Here is a 16,885-nt window from a genome sequence, read left to right on the forward strand (position 1 = left end):
CAATATGACTTTGGACAAGTTATTTAACCTCTCCAGATTTCATTTTCCTCATCTATAAAATGAAGGGTTTGGACTAGATGGCCTGTGAAGTAATTTTCAGCTGTAAATCTATGGTCTCATGATTCCCCAGAAGCCTGATGGTTGGAGGGAATGTGGGTGGCTCAGCAGGGGAAGAAGGGGTTAGTTTTAAGGGGGCGTTTAATATAAAGTCGGAAATCCCTTAATGATATACATTGCACAGACTAACCGCATTTTGTTAATGTATCCATTGAAACTGATCACAATACAGTATCAGTAAATGAATGTAACAATATAGCTTTTGTTGCTTGGGATGGAAAACATTTTGAAGTAAGAGAGGTAAGGGAAGTTGTTTGTGACACTGGCAACATTTTCAATGCTGTATGATTTCAAAGAAGATTCCCCATTGAAAAGAGCTGTATCCAGGAATGAAACATACAAAAATGTTTGCCTGTCTGTGGGCCATTTAGGCTTATCTTCCTTAAAATCACTGTCACCACTGCTGTGTATCAGTAAGCTTTGCTCTGGGAACTGATCCTTGACTTCTGTGTTGATTCGAAGCCTCTTCAGTCCCCATATAGCCAGATATTCTGTTGGGAGGATAGTAGAGCTACATAGGGAAAGCTTCAGGTCCCTAACCAATGTAAAGTTCAGTAGCAAGCCCAGTGCAGTGGTGTCTGTGAACCAGATAGTCAGATCGCTGTCATAGCTGGCTTGCTCTATTGTATAGGGTAAAACAGTTTTACAAGTGCACATCAGATTAGCCAAATTGTAATCACAATCCCGTATGTCAGCAGAGCAGCTGCAGTTTCGAATGGTGTTTTCCTTGGTGAAAATCAATGTATTGTTCTTTTGACCTCTTACAAAGCTGCTGTATGCAAAGAAGCCAAAGAAGCTAATTAGAAGGAGGTGTTGACCAAAGGGCAGAGCCATCTTTTTCACAGATAAAACAGTGACACTCATTTGTTGGATTGTCTTTCATTCGGTGAATCAAACCAATGCCCATCACCTGGGAGAAAACAAATAACCTTGTCACTACAAATTCCGCTTAAGAAAATAATTTGAGAAAAATGAAACACCTATATTCCAATTCTGGCCTTCAGTTTCCGGTTCTATCAAGGGCACAAAATACTGAAAATACCAAACCACAGGCAAAGGGCTTTTCCCAGAAACATACACAGTATTACAACCACTTTATTGTGCCTTCCAAAAGCCCAGGATACCACCCACTGATAGCAGCTGTCACTGCAATAAATGTGCCAATGAAGGAGAGAATGCCAGAGCTGAAATCTGCCACATAACTGCTGAGAGAAGCTTTTATTATCGTAGGGGAAATGAGTGATTTGCAGCTATTTGAGTAACACATCTTTCAGGCATACAATTATTAATGTTTAGTAACTATTTGATCCATCAAACATGGACTATTTTCTTCCCCCTTTGCCCTCTTAAAACAGGATTTTACAAAATCTACAACACAGCTTTTTGTTGAATTTATCATGTTCCCCACATTCTTCCCATTGTTAAATATTAGACAACATACCACAAATACCAATTAAATGTTTAGTTAATGAAAAACCTTAACTTGATTCACCTGTATTTTTCTTCTAGCTGGGCTCCATTTTCTTTTCCCCCTTGTGTTATCTAATGATCTAGTTCATCCATGTATTTGGTGCTTTCCCAAGGTGACTAAAGATTGAAAGTGATAGGTTGAATTAATAGCTTATATTTGTTACTATGTATAAATAAACAATGACAAAGCTAATTAAAGGATAATTAAACCATAATTACTTTTACCCATACCATTCCTGTCTCAGAATAATATCATGCATTGGTTTTTATATCTATATGTACACGTAGCATATACATGACACACAATACCTATATATCTACTGGGCAATAAGTAGCATTACTGTTGTTCAGTCATTTCAGTTGTGTCAGATTCTTCATGACCCCATTTGGGATTTTCTTGCCAAAGATATTGGAGTAGTTTGCCATTTCCTTCTCTAGTTCATTTTACAGATGAGGAAATGGAGGCAAACAGAGTTAAGTGATGTGCCCAGGGTCACACAGCTGGTAAGTGTCTGAGGCCAGATTTGAACTCAGGAAGATGACTTCCTGACTTCAGGTCTGCAACTCTATCCACTGCACCACCTACCTACCCAAGTAGCATTAAGCACTATATAAAATGGAATTATTGTGGGGAATTACAAACCTTTCTCTTCCTGGTTTGTGGGAGGAGGAGTGGAGAATGAGGGGAAGACCAGTGCCTGGCTCTTTATTCCTTTTCCTAGATGTTTTGGGAAACAGCCCTGCATTTTAATAAACACACACAGTTGCTCCAGGGGAAATATAGGGGACATAAAGATGTTTGGGGAGAAAGTGTAGTGCTGTCTCCAAAGTTTTAGACCCAATGGAAAATACAGATGTGAGTACTACTCTGGCATTGGGGGAGAGAGAATGAAAACTGTAATTAGCTGCTGTGAGCCAACGGGATCAGAGAAAGATACCAACTTGTAAGGTGCATGACGAAATGATTCCTTTAACCCTTAGGATACTTATTCATGAGGTTTTGGGCTGTAAGAACTAATGTAAAAAAAAAGGGGGCTTTAAAAAATGGAAGGATTCTTGGGTGGAGACACATTTTGACTTATAAACACCTTGGGACAAGACAGAGAGTCTGGAATTTTCTTCCCTAACTTCTTTGGACAGCTGGTCCTCTGGAAATGGGAACAAGTGCCATATGCTACAAGTTGAAGAAAACTAGGGAAAGAGATAGTAGGAAAAACTTAAGAGCAGCCGAAGATAGACAAAAGGGTTTGCAAATGAATGACCATAACCTGCTGAGAGATGGGAAGAATTATAGGATAAGATGCTACAGAGGAGAATGAAAAGGAGCAGTGAGAGATAGGAGAAGTAACTAGAGGTAAGAGTTGATACAAAACAGCAATGAAATTAGACATGCAGGGGATCTGAGGCAGGGAGAATGAGCACAAAGGATCATTGTCAGATGCCCTCTTCTGGGGCCCCACCCATAGCTGTATTATAAATAAATGAAACTCTAGGTCTTGGGGACAGGGTTGCTTTCTGATGGGGATCATTTTCTGTGGGTTCTGATTCAAGTCCTACTTGTTTTCCTGGTTTTCCTTGATTTATAAATGCATCTTCTCATGATTTGAGTTGGTGACATATATCCTGGAGGTGTATGTCAGATATTGAAGTTCCCAGATCATTTGGGTGGGGGGCAGTGAGCCAGGTAGTTAGAGGTTTCCAAAGCCTAGCCTTGCCCTTCCTATCAGGAGGGAGCCTGTCACACAAAGATTACATAATAAACAGCAAACAGTCATAAACAAAGTAATCTTGCATGGTTTGGAACAATATTAACAGCAAATTTGGCAAATGATATTTACACATGCTCCATAGTCTCTCCAAGGTACTTATTTTCCACACTGACATGATTCTCCCAGAGGCAAGCTCTCTGATGCCTCTTTGTTGAATAGTTCCTTCAAGGGAGCAAGCTAATGGGGTCTGTATATATTCCACACCCCCATTACATTTATTTAAAGATAGAGATATTTGTGATTGATTGAAAAGTTGGCCACTGGGTGATGATATCATGATTTCATGAAGACCTCTGAAGTAGAAAACACAAACTAATATCCTACCCCTTCGTTTATAATAGTAAAACAATGATGGAAAGGGGAGGAAAAGAGTACTAAGTCTCTTAGACCATCTACAAACATTAATTTTCCTGATGGTACTCTTAGTAGGTATCCAACCACTGAGTTGACATGTTCCTGGATAAACTGAACCACATCCAGATTTTTATTTACATTATTCCTGCTGACTGAAGATAGGGGCTTCAAAGGAGAAAGATGAATATAGGAAGTGATCAACAAGGTAAGAAGATGCTGTCTGAAAATAAGATTTGAGTTTCTGTACAATGATTTAAGGTAAGTCACTTAACCTCTCAACCTCAGTTTCTTCCCCTATAAAATGAGGATAATAATACTGTAACACTTCCCTCACAGGGCAAATAGGATTGTGTCTAGAAAGTGCTTTAAAAACCTTGAAGTCCTATATAGATACGTATTGTTGTTATTATTATTGTTGTTATCACCTCGTTCTCATGTTTTTCAACTGGGTTCAGATAGAAGTGGTCCTAGGACAAATAACTATCCTACTGTTCTTATATATTTAATGTTCTACAATACTGTTGCACAGGCAGACAAACTAACTGTTTTTTTTCATAGTTAAATAAAAACATTAGTATGTAAATTTATCCTCTATAAGCTCACTGAAGGCATTATCACTATAATTCCAGTAGCAGATAGGGCAACAAAGATGAATACACACCTCATTCTGTTTCTACATTATTTTGGCCTCCTCTGCTAAGTCTCTACATTTGGACAACTTTTTGTTTCATGTAGTTTGGAGTTGTTAACCCCCTATGCAATAAATTCCAGTGGTTCCTTATCACCTTCAGAATCAAATATAAAACCATCTGTTGGATTTTTAAGGCTCTTCATAACCTGGCCCCTTCCTAGCTTTCCAGTCTTCTTATACCCGTTCCCACCAAGTAATCTGTGATCCACTGATAATTGGCCTCCTTGCTGTTCCTCTCACAAGACACTCCATCTCCAAACTTCAGCGCATTTTCACTGACTGTTCCCCATGCCTGGTATTATTTCCCTCCTCATCTCCCTCTGCTGGCTTCCTGCGAGTGTAAGCTAAAATCTCACCTTCTGCAAGGAGCCTTTCCTGATTCTTCTTAAGAATTAGGGTCTTCAGTGTGGGCTTACCTGAAATTTACCCTGTATATATCTTGTATGATATATCTTGTGTGATAAGAGAATTTTGGGCTTAATTTTCTTATCACCATTTACTTAAGATGAGTTTGTAAAACTAACTAAAGCCTGCAGAATCAAGCTGAGATGTGAAATTATAGGGCCAGTGTTACTGTTCAGTTTGCAAATTCCAGCTATAACCCTGGTGTTTACTGACTAGTTTATTATTTTACATGATGTAAATCTTCCCTTTCTGCTATCCATTCTTTGTGTAAATCATTATCTTCTCTTCTGTCTGTGCACATCCTTCCAATATAACTAAAATCTATATAAAGCTGCTGAAGCTACTGCTTAGGGCCCACTGCTTTTTTGTATACAGTGAATCTATGCTCTGAGCATATAATAAACCAGTTTTTTCCAGCTATCTGGGTGTTGATAGATAGATATGACTGACAGCAGTGCCTATCAATGAATCCTTGAACAATTGTTTGTATAACTTATTTGTATATTGTCTCCCCATTAGACTGTGAGTTCCTTGAGAGCAGGGACTGTTTTTGTATCCCCAGCACTAAGCCTGGCACCTAGGAGGCACTTAATAAATGCTTGCTGATGACTTAAGATTATGAGGATTTGGTCTGGAGGCATCTACTAAAATGTTGTTCTTAAGTTTTGTGGATTGGTGTTATTTCTGAGTAGTTTTCAGCAAAAATTTTGACTAGTACAGTTTATTGGTTGGGTGTATGTATGTATATATATACATATATATATGTGTGTGTATATTTGTATATACACACATGCATAATTTTTTGAGACAATTATTTTTGTGAAGACCATGAAAGTGGTGTTGATGTGTCTTGTTTCCTTCACTTTCATTCATAATTTATTAATTGTTGTCACATAAGATATTGCCATTTTTTTGTTGTTTATAAAAGTGCTGACAACCTGGAAGGAACAGGTTTCCTGTCAAAGTCTCCATCATCATGAGAAAAGGATAAATCCAATGTTGTACCAAAAGCAGTTCCCTAATTAATCAATTAACATTTATCATATGACTATCATGTGCCAGGCACTGTGCTAAGGAATACAAAGAGAGGCAAAAGATGGTCCCTGCCCTCGAGGTCTTACAATCTAACAATCTAATAAAAATGCCTAGGGCTCTCATGGAATAGCCCAGAGACCAGTGTCACTGGATTGAAGAATTATGTGTTGGGGAGTAAGCTGTAAGAAGACTGGAAAGGTAGGAGGGGGCTGGTTTATGAAGGGCTTTGAATGTCAAATAGCATTTTGTATTTGATCCTAGAAGCAATAGGGAGCCACTGGAGTTAACTGAGTGGTGGTGGTAGTGATATGATCTATCTAGTTAAGACCTGTGCTTTAAGAAAATCACTACTGGTTGAATGGAGGATGGATCAAAGTGGGGAGAGACTTGAGGCAGGAAGTCCCTTGCATCTTCCACATGGGAAGACACCATCTCAAGTGATCTGGGCATTCCTCAGACCCCTATTATGCTGTGTATCAGTGAGATTTGGTAGGCTATGACTAATCAATGACTAGCCTATGACTTTGGAAGGGCGTACCTTATTTAAAAGGAGGTGAATGATTGAAAGGGAGCAGTAGAATAACACTGTATAAAGACAATAGACTTGTGTAAGGAAATCCGCTGAAACTGACAAGAAGAGGGACATCATAAAGAGGCACATCTGGCAAATCCTTTCCCAGCGTCTTACAACTTATGGGACCTTGAGGAAGTAACTAAATCTCTTCGTGCTTCGAAGAGCTACTCAAGTTACTTAAACTTTCTATGCCCTTGGCAACTTTGTATAACCAGTTCTAGTGGAATGCGTTTCCACAATGAAGAGTTCCCTACTCAAATGAGATACAGGTTTGGGGTAAAATATAACCCCACAACTGCACAGACAACTAAAGCAGCTATTATAAATTCAGGGATTTAACCTCAACAGCGTCTGTCACTAGCTATAGACTGAGGGACCTTTGGTATATGGAAAATAAAGGGTACTATGATTTTCAATTGCTCATCTCTTTAATTATTGAAATAGGCAGATTTACCAAGTTATAAATTAGTTTGTAGTCTTCTTTAGTACTTTCAATATAGGTAATATGTTGGACAATAATCAGCATTTTAAAATATAGCAAAAGGCTAGAGTGATGGGTCAAATCTAAGAGGATTAAACTTAATAAGGATAATGTAAAAGTGCTACAGTAGGTTCAAGTAAAGTGTTGTGGAAGTAGTGCTGCATATGGAAGCAGAGGACCAGGTTCAAATCTCAGTTGTATTACTTAGGGCAAGTCAGTAACCTCTTGGTGCTGCTTCAGTTTCCTGATCTATTAAATGAGGGAGTTGGCCTAGATGCCTTTTGAGGACCCTTCCAGTTCTAAATCTGTGTGATTCTCTTCAACCGATGTTTATCAAGTGCCTGATATATGGAAGGTATTATGTTAGATGCATGGAGATACAAATATAAAAATGAAATTGTCCCTGCCTTCAAGGAGTTAACATTCTATGGAAGGGGGATCCAAAACCTTTATTTTTCATCTAGACCTATGATTTTATTGGTGTTGGAAGAACCATGGGTTTGGAAACTACTGTTCAGATAAGCAATTCAACTGTAACTTTTACTCTTCATGCTTGGGGGCAGTAGGAAGTTAAGTAACTTGGCTATGGGCCCATAGCTAAATAAATATAAGGTAAGTTGCCTTGAAAAGAGCAGGAGGGTTCTAAAAGGCAGAGGTGAGGAAAGAGTGGATTCCAGGAATGGAGAAGAGCCTCTGTGAATACATGGAGATAGGAAGTGGAATACATACTGATTTTAGGGAAGTTAGTAGGCCAGTTTAGCTGAAACACTCCCTAGAAGGGTAGATTGGTGTCATAATGTGGAGGGTTTTAAATTCTAGGGAGTTTGTATTTTTTTTTTGTTTTTGTTTTTGTTTTGCTTTTTGGTGAGGCAGTTGGAGTTAAGTGACTTGCCCAGGGTCACACAGCTAGTGTCAAATGTCTGAGGTCGGATTTGAACTCAGGTCCTCCTGACTCTAAGGTTGGAGCTCTATCCTGGGAGTTTGTATTCTTAAAGGCAACAGGAAGCCACTGAAGATTTTTAAGTGAGGAGTGACATGGTCAGACATTCTTTAGGAAGATCTTCAGGGAGCATAGATTAGAGAAGGGAGAAACTGGAAGTAGGAAAGACCAATTAGGAGGCTATTCCAATAGTCCAGGAAGTAAATGATGATTTAGGATACTGCCTGAGTGGAAGGAAGAGGATGAATACAAACGATATTGAGAAGACTGAATTGACAAAACTTGGCAGATGATTGGATATAGGGAGAGAGAGATAGACACACACACACACACACACACACACACACACAGAAGACTCAGGGATGATTGAGGTTCTAAATTTGGGTTATCCTAATGAAAGATGTTGTTCTTGGTCCACTCATCAGAAATAGAAAAGTTTGGAGGAGGACAGGTTTAGAGAGGAAGATAATGTGGGCATGTTGAATTTAAGATACTGATGGGAAATCTAGGTTGAAATTTCCAGCAGTAGTTGATGTAGGACTCCAATTTAGAATCAGAAATGATTAGAACTATATAGATTTGTGAGTTCTCTGTGCTGGGATCATTGAACCCATGGGAGATTGTCAAAAGAGGGAGAATATTGGAAGAAGAGAAAAGGACCCAGAGCAGAGCCTTGGGAGAGATCTATTATTTACAACGATGATTCTGGAAAGGAGACTAAGAAGTGGTTAGATAGGTAAGAAGAGAATCGAGAGAGTAATATTATGGAAACCAAGCTGCAGAGGGGTCAAGGAGGATGACAATTGAGAAAAAACCAATGAGAAAGCAGTGTAAGTTGAATTTCAGGGTTGGAAGCTAGATGGCAAGGGGCTGAGAAGAGAGGGAGTGGTAAGACAATGGAGAAATATGAGTGTAAAAGACTCCTAGGAGTTTGGCTATGAAAAGGAAAATAGATAAAGGAGGAATTACAACGATGCATAGGAGCACATTCCTTTCTGGTAAGCAATCCAACAATAATAAGAACCTTAAATCCTTTGACCATATAGTCCCACTTACTGAGAATATTTCTATATGTATATATTTAAAACCCAAAACATTTATGCAAGACTGTTTATTGCTGGATAACTTGTAATAGTGATAAATTATAAATATAGACATTGGAGAGGCAGTGTTGCATAATGGATGGTGTTGGATTTGAATGTCAGGAATTAGAATCTCCCCTCAAATACTTGCTGTAACCCTGGGCACATTGCTCAGTTTCAGTTTCCTTACATATAAAATGTAATGAGGATAATAATAGTACCTGCCATATTTTATATACTATATATATACATACACATACACACACACACACACTCATACATATAAATTTGATCCTCACAACAAAGTAACTTAAATACCCCATAGTTAGTAAATGGCTAAGTAGACTATGGTACATTATTACAATAGGGCATATGCTGCCATGAAGAATGACAAATATGCTGACTTTATAGAAATGTGAGAATATCTTTATGAAATAATACAAAATTCAAAAGGATTAGAAGTGTCATGAACTATGTATTATGTACACATTAGCTAGGCGGCACAGTGGACAAAGCACTGGGCCTGGAGTTAGGAAAACCTGAGTTCAAATTTGGCCTCAGATACTTACTAGCTGTGTGACCCTGGGCAAGTCACTTAGTCTTGTTTGCCTCAGTTTCCTCATCTATAAAATGAGCTAGAGAAGGAAATGACAAACCTCTCTAGTATCTTTGCCAAGAAAACCCAATATGGGGTCATAAAGAGTCAGACAACAACAATACATATTGGCTATCATGTTATATACATGCACACATGCATTTGAATAATAACTAACATTTATAAGATTTACAATCATTATATATATGTATGTGTGTGATTTTAAATACAAAATGCAAAAATAATTTGTAATATAGATTCATATTCACTCGTATAAGTAAATGGAAGAACATGGTATTTTATAGTTACTTGAGATTTTGGAGATTAGAAAAGAACTCTGGAATCCTGTTGAGTGGTCTGTTGAATTATGCTATTTCTTAATGTGACGTGAAGTGAGCTAGTTTTTTGTTGCTCTGGATTGTTATTGCTTTTCTTCCTAAGGGCTCAATTTGCTCATGTTCAAAGTTACTTTTGATATCATCTTTATATTTTACAATTTCTTTCCTTAAAAAAAAAAAGCTTGCAGAGTTTATATGATTTGGAACTACTAACATAAGCAAAGTAGTTTGATTTTGAGATCTAGCCACTTCTAATTCAGTAATTTCCTTTCTGATGTTCCCTTGAGGAAGTTAACCTACATTTGCTTCTGTTCCTTTGTTGAAAAATAGTGTTGTTCCTCCTCCTTCACCTTTTCTTACTGGGTGGAGGATGATGAGGTCTACAGGGATGGGTGGAATGGAAGTCAGTAAAGAGTAGATATACTCCATGAGGACTTATCTAGACTGTGTATCTGCCCTAGCATTTTCCACAGAGCAGGCAGTTAAATAAACAAACTCTTCATCTTGGAATTTAACCCCTACACAATCTGGATCCATCTCTAACCCTCTATTTAAAAATTTTAAAAAATTTTAATTCTGAATTTTCCCCTCCCCTACCCATTGTGAAGGCAAGAAATGTGATATCAATTATACATGTGAAATCATGTAAGACATTTCCAAATTAGCCGTGTTGCAGAAAAAAAAGGCAAGTAAAATAAAGTAAAAAAAAAATTGCTTCATTCTGCATTCAAACTCCATCAGCTCTTTCTTTGGATAGCATTTTTCATCATAAGTCCTTTGAATTGTCTTGGATCATTGTATTGATGAGAATAGCTAAGTCAGTTACAGTTGATTATTCTACACTATTGCTGTTACTGTGTACAATGTTCTTCTGGTTCTTCTCACTTCACTTGTGTGAATTTATATGTGTTCCCAAGTTTTTCTGAAGCCATCCTGCTCATTATTTCTTATAGCATAATAGTATTCCATCACAATTATGTACCACAACTTGTTCAGCCATTCCCCAATTGATGGGCATCCTCTCAATTTCTAATTCTTTGCCACCACAAAAAACTGCTATAAATATTTTTGTATAAATAGATCCTTTTCCTTTTAAAAAAATCTCTTTGGTGTACAGACCTAGTAGTGGTATTGCTGGGTCAAAGGGGAAGCACAGTTTTATAGCCCTCTGGGCACATTTCCAAATTGTCCTCTGGAATGTTCAGACAAATTCACAACTCTACCAACAGTGCATCAGTGTGTTTCAATTTTCCCACATCCCCTCCAACATTTACCATTTTCCTTTTCTGTCATATTAGCCAATCTGATAGGTGTGAGGTGGTACCTCAGAATTGTTGTAATTTGCATTTCTCTAATCAATAGTGATTTAGAGTATTTTTTTCATATAGATAGCTTTGATTTCTTCATCTGAAAACTGCCTATCCATATCCTTTGACCATTTATCAATTGGGGAATGACTTGTATTCTTACAAATTTGACTCCATTCTTTATATATTTGAGAAAAGAGGCCTTTATCAGAGATACTTTCTTTCATGATTTCTTAAAAAATATGATGTCTAAGCTTTTTTTTTTTTTTTGGTGATGGCTTTTAGGTAGTCCAATTATTCTTAAATTATTTCTCCTAAATCTGTTTTCCAGGTAAGTGGTTGTTTTGTTTTGTTTTGTTTTGTTTTTGCTATGAGATACCATACATTTTCTTTCATTTGTTCAATCTTTTTACTTTGTTTTACTATTTCTTCATATCTCATGAAGTTATTAACTTCTGTTTGGAGCATTCTAATTTTCAGGGAGTTATTTTCTTGAGTAAAGTTTTATACCTTTCATTTCAAGCTGTTAATCTTTTTATATCTGTAGCTCTTATTTCTTTTCCCATCTTCCTCTCTCATTTGTTTTTTAAAATCATGTTTAGCTCTTTTTTTAAACTCTTGCATTAACTCTTCTAGGAATTCTGGTTGGACTTATGTCCATGATGCATTTTTCTTTAAGGCTTTAATTGTAGATGTTTTAGAACGATTCTCCTCTATGTGTCTTAGCTTCCCTGTTGCCATAATAATTCTTTACACAGGATTCTTCCCCCCACCTCATTCTTTAACCTTATTTCATGATTCTGTACTTTATATTAGGGCTATGCTCTATACATTTTTTTGGGGGTGGGGAGTGAATGTCTGGTCTGAGTTTCTCATTTTATGTCCTTTTGCAGCTTCCACAGCTGAGGTTGGAGGCCTGAAAGCTTGCAGGGCTCTCAAAATAATGTGATCCAGGCCTAAGTCTGTTCACTGACCCCTAACATGAGCTTGGCAAGTCCCTAAACCAAGAACTTGGATCTGTAGGCTTATCTCTTATTGGAAGTTTCAGTAGACTGCTGCTGGGCTCAATGACTACTAGTCTACTAGGAAGTTCTGCAGGTTCAGAACAATTAAACTGCAGGTTCCCTTTTGGTCTGGGGCTTCTGCCCTAGTTATGCACTGTAGGCTTTCACCCTGGCTTTAGGCTAGAACCAAGTCCCCACTCTCTTCCTAAGAACAGAGCCACATAGACACTACTTCTGACCTTGTTTCTTACTTAATACACAATGAAAGCCCACTAGCAACCATTCCTCTCCACCACTTCTATATGCAGATCCTTCCCCTCCCCCATGTCTATGCAGACTTGGGTAGTAAGTACCAACTGCCAGATGGTACCTGTTCTCACACCCTATGTTAGTTCAGGTAGTCCCCTGCTATTACTTCCTGCTCTGGTGTTTTCTGCCCTGGTGTCCAGTATCTACTCTCTTTCACTCCCTTGGTACTGAAATGCTTTGGGTATTCCTGGTTAGACTCTATCCCTAGTGTGCCTGGATCTCTCTGTCTTTCTCCCTAAACCACCATGAGCTGGAAAAAATGATCCATTGTGATTTTTTCTCAGGTTTTCTGATCAGAAGTCAGTCTGATGTATTTTCTAACTCTTTGTGTAGGAAGCATGGTGAGGGAGGGCTCTATTTCCTGTTACTCCACCATTGTGACTCTACCTCTGTGACCAACAATCATGAATAAACAGTTCTCAAAAAATTTTGCAAACTATTGCTCCAAATCACTAGTAATAAGAGAAAGGCAAATCAAAACATCTTGTACCCAACAAATTGACAAAGATGACAAAATTAGAAATAGTCAATCTTAAGGGGCTGCAGAAATGCAGGCACACTAATACATAGAGTGTGTGTGTGTGTGTGTGTGTGTGTGTGTGTGTGTGTGAGAATTGGTGAAACTATTCTTGAAAGCAAATTGGAATTATATTAAGAAAGTGGCTAATGTATTTATATCCTTTAAACTAGAGACCCACACTGTTAGACATATTCCCCAGGGAAGTTAAAGACAAACAGAAAGATCCCATATACACCAAAATATTATAGAAGCGTTCTTGTAATAACAAAGAACTGGAAACAAAATACATGCCTATTGACTGGGCAACAACCAAGGAAATTGTGGTACATGAATATAATGTAATATTACCATGCTGTAAGAAATGATCACCAAAAAAAAAAAAAAAAAAGAAATGATCACTAAAAAATTCAGAGAAGCCTGAGAAAACAAAAATGAACTGATGCAGAGTGAAGTAAGCAGAATCAGGAAAGCAATGTTCAATGACTACATAAAGAATAAAAAAGCACTAAGCTGAAAACTTTGTAATTATGATGACCAATAGTGATAATGAGAAAAACCCTTCCCTTCCTTCTTTGCAGAAATAGGAGAATATGAGTATGGACTATCTCATATGCTGTGAATATCTATTGATATGTGGGTTAGTTTTACTGAATAGTTCTCCTTTTTTCTCTTTCTTTTTTATTCTGTTATGTACTAGGAGACTGGCCAAATGGGCCTCATCCCTAGGGGCATGCAAAAAATACCTGGATGCCATTCCCTATATGGAAGAGGCTGAGGAGCCTGTTTCCAGGCAAATTGTGAAGATATGTAATGGGAATGCCTTAGAGAGACTTCAGGAGCTTATGTAAATGCTCTGTAACTGGTTCCAATCTGCTAACTACACATTGAATAGGTGCCTCTTGATTTTCTGTGGCTTTGGAATTTGAACTGGGGGACAAGGGATATTTAAAAGACCTTAGTTGGTCTTGGCCTCTTTCCCTTGAGTTAGGACTTCTCATAGTTTTGACTTCTTGCTGTCTGGTTGCAGCTGATGAGAGACAATGTTGTAAGGGCAGTGGCCACGTGCTCTCTGCTTCCAAGACCAACATTTGGCCCTGTGAATATGGGCCTTTGTTCTTTGCCTTGGCATTTGTTCTTTCATTTTAGATGAAGCAAGTTGGAGGCTATAGCCTTCTGAGTTTTGAAAAGTCAGGAGATCAAGCCACCCATGGTCCAGGAGTCTGGGAATCTGAAAGCCTAATCCATGCTAGGTTTTGCAGCCAGCTCAACATGAAAAACCTGAGGATCTTAAGGACCCAGCCCAGTGATAGTTCAGGCTAGGACTCATCTGTAGAAACTGTGCTAAGTCTGAGCTCTCTTTCCTCAGAGACAACTTGCTGAGCATGGGAGGAAGGAGTGATATATTTAGAAATGAAGGTGATATAAAAACAGAAGATAGCAATAGAAATGAAAAAAAAACCCTAAAGAATTCCTTCAAGGCTTTTAGGGCCATTTCCTGCTTAAAGCCTTTCTTAATCCCCCTAATTATTAGTATTTTCTCCCTCCTCAAATGACCATATATTTCCTCATCTGTGTACCTTTTTTATTCCTCAGTAGAATATACATTTTTTGAGGGCAGGGACTTTCATATAATAGGCTTGATAAATGTTTGCTGAATTGAATATAAGTATGTTGAACTTGGCCTTCTCAAAACCTTCCTCTGTAAATGGTCTCCATAGTATAAGTTAATCTTACCCTGGGAAGACTTCAAAGACTTTTTTTTCTCTAGAACAGTCTACTAGGACTTTGCTTCCATGAACCTTCCCTAATTCTTGTTCCAAGACGTTCTTCTTGAGATGTTCCAATGGAGGACTTCCTTTGCTTTTAAATATCAAACTAATTTCTAGCCTGAATGTTAGGATTACTTAGGACTGCCTACTTTTTAGCACAGCTCCACTCCCTCTTCTTGGTAGGCTCTGTTTTTCCCCAGATTCTTCATTTGCAGTGTTCCCCAAATACTATTCTACTTATAAATGAAAAATTACTTCTGATTTGAAAGTGGCAAAAAAAGTCTGAAATTTCATAGCTATTTTAGAGTTTTCATTTTGGAGTAAAACAGAGTTTAATTCAAAACATTATTCCTGAGAATTTCACATCTCTTTGCTAGGCAAGTAATCCAAATGATATCCTCCCTTTGACAAGATATCTTTTTACAAGTGATATCTTCCTGCAAACAGAACCCATCCTATCTAACTAACATTCCTTTTGGAGACAGATATAAACATTATCTAAAAAATGCTGTTTAATCTGAGATTTAGAAGGAATCTGTATGGAATTTGTTTTGAAATAAGTAATATCTGTGTGCCCACGCATGTGGGGCACAGCTCCTACTAAAATGCACATCAGCTCAATTCTGATGTCTAGACTTTATCTCACTGTCATGCACACTTATACTTAAACTGCATTGTGTGCAAGATTTTGTTCTAAGGACAGCTGCAGTCCCCAACTGTATTAGTGATTCAAAGGCTTTCAATTTTAAGTCATATTCTATAAGAGTAGGAGACACTTTCAGTAATATAAATGGAAATATTTGTCAGACCTACAAATCGCTTGAACTTTTGTAATGGTTTGGTATAAAATCATTCCTCTCAAGATAGAGAAATGCCTCTCCAAGTTTTCAGGGAGAATAAAATATTCCTTTAACAATTAGAAGAAGAAGGAGGAGGAGGAGGAAGGAGAAAGAAGGAAAAGGAGGAGGAAGGAGAAAGAAAGAGGAGGAGGAGGGATCTGAAGAGGCAGGAGGGAATCCTGACCACTATGGGGAGGCTGGAAGGTGGAGGAATGTGACCCAAAGAAGGATGGAAAAGGAAAGAACATTAAACATTTGAAGTTAAGTATTGGGTATAACCCATGACTCAGCCTCTCAGGTTTCAGAGCACCTGAACTGGATTTGATATTGTGTATCTTCAAGAATGGTTCTGTTACCTCCATAGGTAACCCCTGGGAACATGAAAAAGACTTGGCTTATCCCTGCTCCCTGCTCCCTTGTTATTTCCTATGAGCTGTTTTTGTTGTTGTTCAGTTGTTTTAGTCATGTCTGACTCTTTGTGACTCATTTGGGGTTTTCTTGACAAAGATACTGCAGTGGTTTGCCATTTCCTTCTCCAGTTCATTTTACAGATGAGGAAACTGAGGTAAAGATGGTTAGTTGACCTACCCAAGGTCACACAGCTAGTAAGTGAGGTTGGATTTGAAGTCAGGTCCTGCTGACTCCAGGGCTAGCATTTTATCTACTGTGCCACCTAGCTACTCCCCTGTAATCTGTAAGTCTCACAAATATTTCACAAGAACTAGATTTATTAGGAAAAAGAACAAAACAGGAAAAACAATAGAAATAACATCTTAGTCCTTGAGCTCCCTCTCCCCTGAGGTTTCAGGTCTCACAAGACCCTGACTCACAGTCTTGCTTTAGTATGATTCCAATTAAGTGCCTCAGGGGCAGCCTTTCTTTGTAATTTGCCTGCCTCATCCTACTCTTGGGCTCACTGCAGCTGCTGCTGCTATTACTATGTTAGACACCCCACCACCCTCTCAGGCTGGAGTCCCTGCACTGGCTAGCTCGGCTGTCTATCCCCAGACTTTCTCTTGGCAGTAGAGTCACTTAGCAGGCTGGCTCCCACTACACCAACTTGTTTATACAAACAACGTAGAATTGGAAGGTACCAGAGATTGACATGGGGTCAATTATGGCCCTACATATTGGGATGGTTGTACATTTGTTTTTATTGTATCTTTGAAGTAAATATTCTTTTGTAAAAGTTAATGTAACTATTAGGTAACTAAATGGAATGGGGGCAGGGGACCCCTAAAATTGAACGGACACAATCAGTGGGACCTTGAGCCATTGGCAAGGAG

The 16,885-nt window shown here is 38.2% G+C and overlaps 1 protein-coding gene across 2 annotated transcripts in view; it reads right to left on the reverse strand.

The window, feature by feature from the left end:
• Positions 1–38: 38 nt before the first annotated feature.
• The window catches only part of CUNH21orf62 (chromosome unknown C21orf62 homolog), a 31,504-nt gene continuing 14,657 nt past the window's right edge, over positions 39–16,885 (reverse strand). The window contains exons 2-3 of one of the 2 annotated variants that reach the window (XM_027875560.1): positions 1,610–1,704; positions 39–1,027 (exon numbers count right to left, since the gene is read on the reverse strand). In XM_027875560.1, coding sequence (XP_027731361.1) covers positions 292–981 — 690 coding nt within the window. In that variant the 5' untranslated portion in view covers positions 982–1,027; positions 1,610–1,704 and the 3' untranslated portion in view covers positions 39–291. The remainder of the gene's footprint in view (positions 1,028–1,609; positions 1,705–16,885) is intronic. The other variant, XM_027875561.1, reaches the window with a different exon arrangement.

This window comes from Vombatus ursinus, unplaced genomic scaffold (genome assembly GCF_900497805.2).
Source record: "Vombatus ursinus unplaced genomic scaffold, bare-nosed wombat genome assembly UNPS02014809.1, whole genome shotgun sequence".
Taxonomy (NCBI): Eukaryota; Metazoa; Chordata; class Mammalia; order Diprotodontia; family Vombatidae; genus Vombatus; species Vombatus ursinus.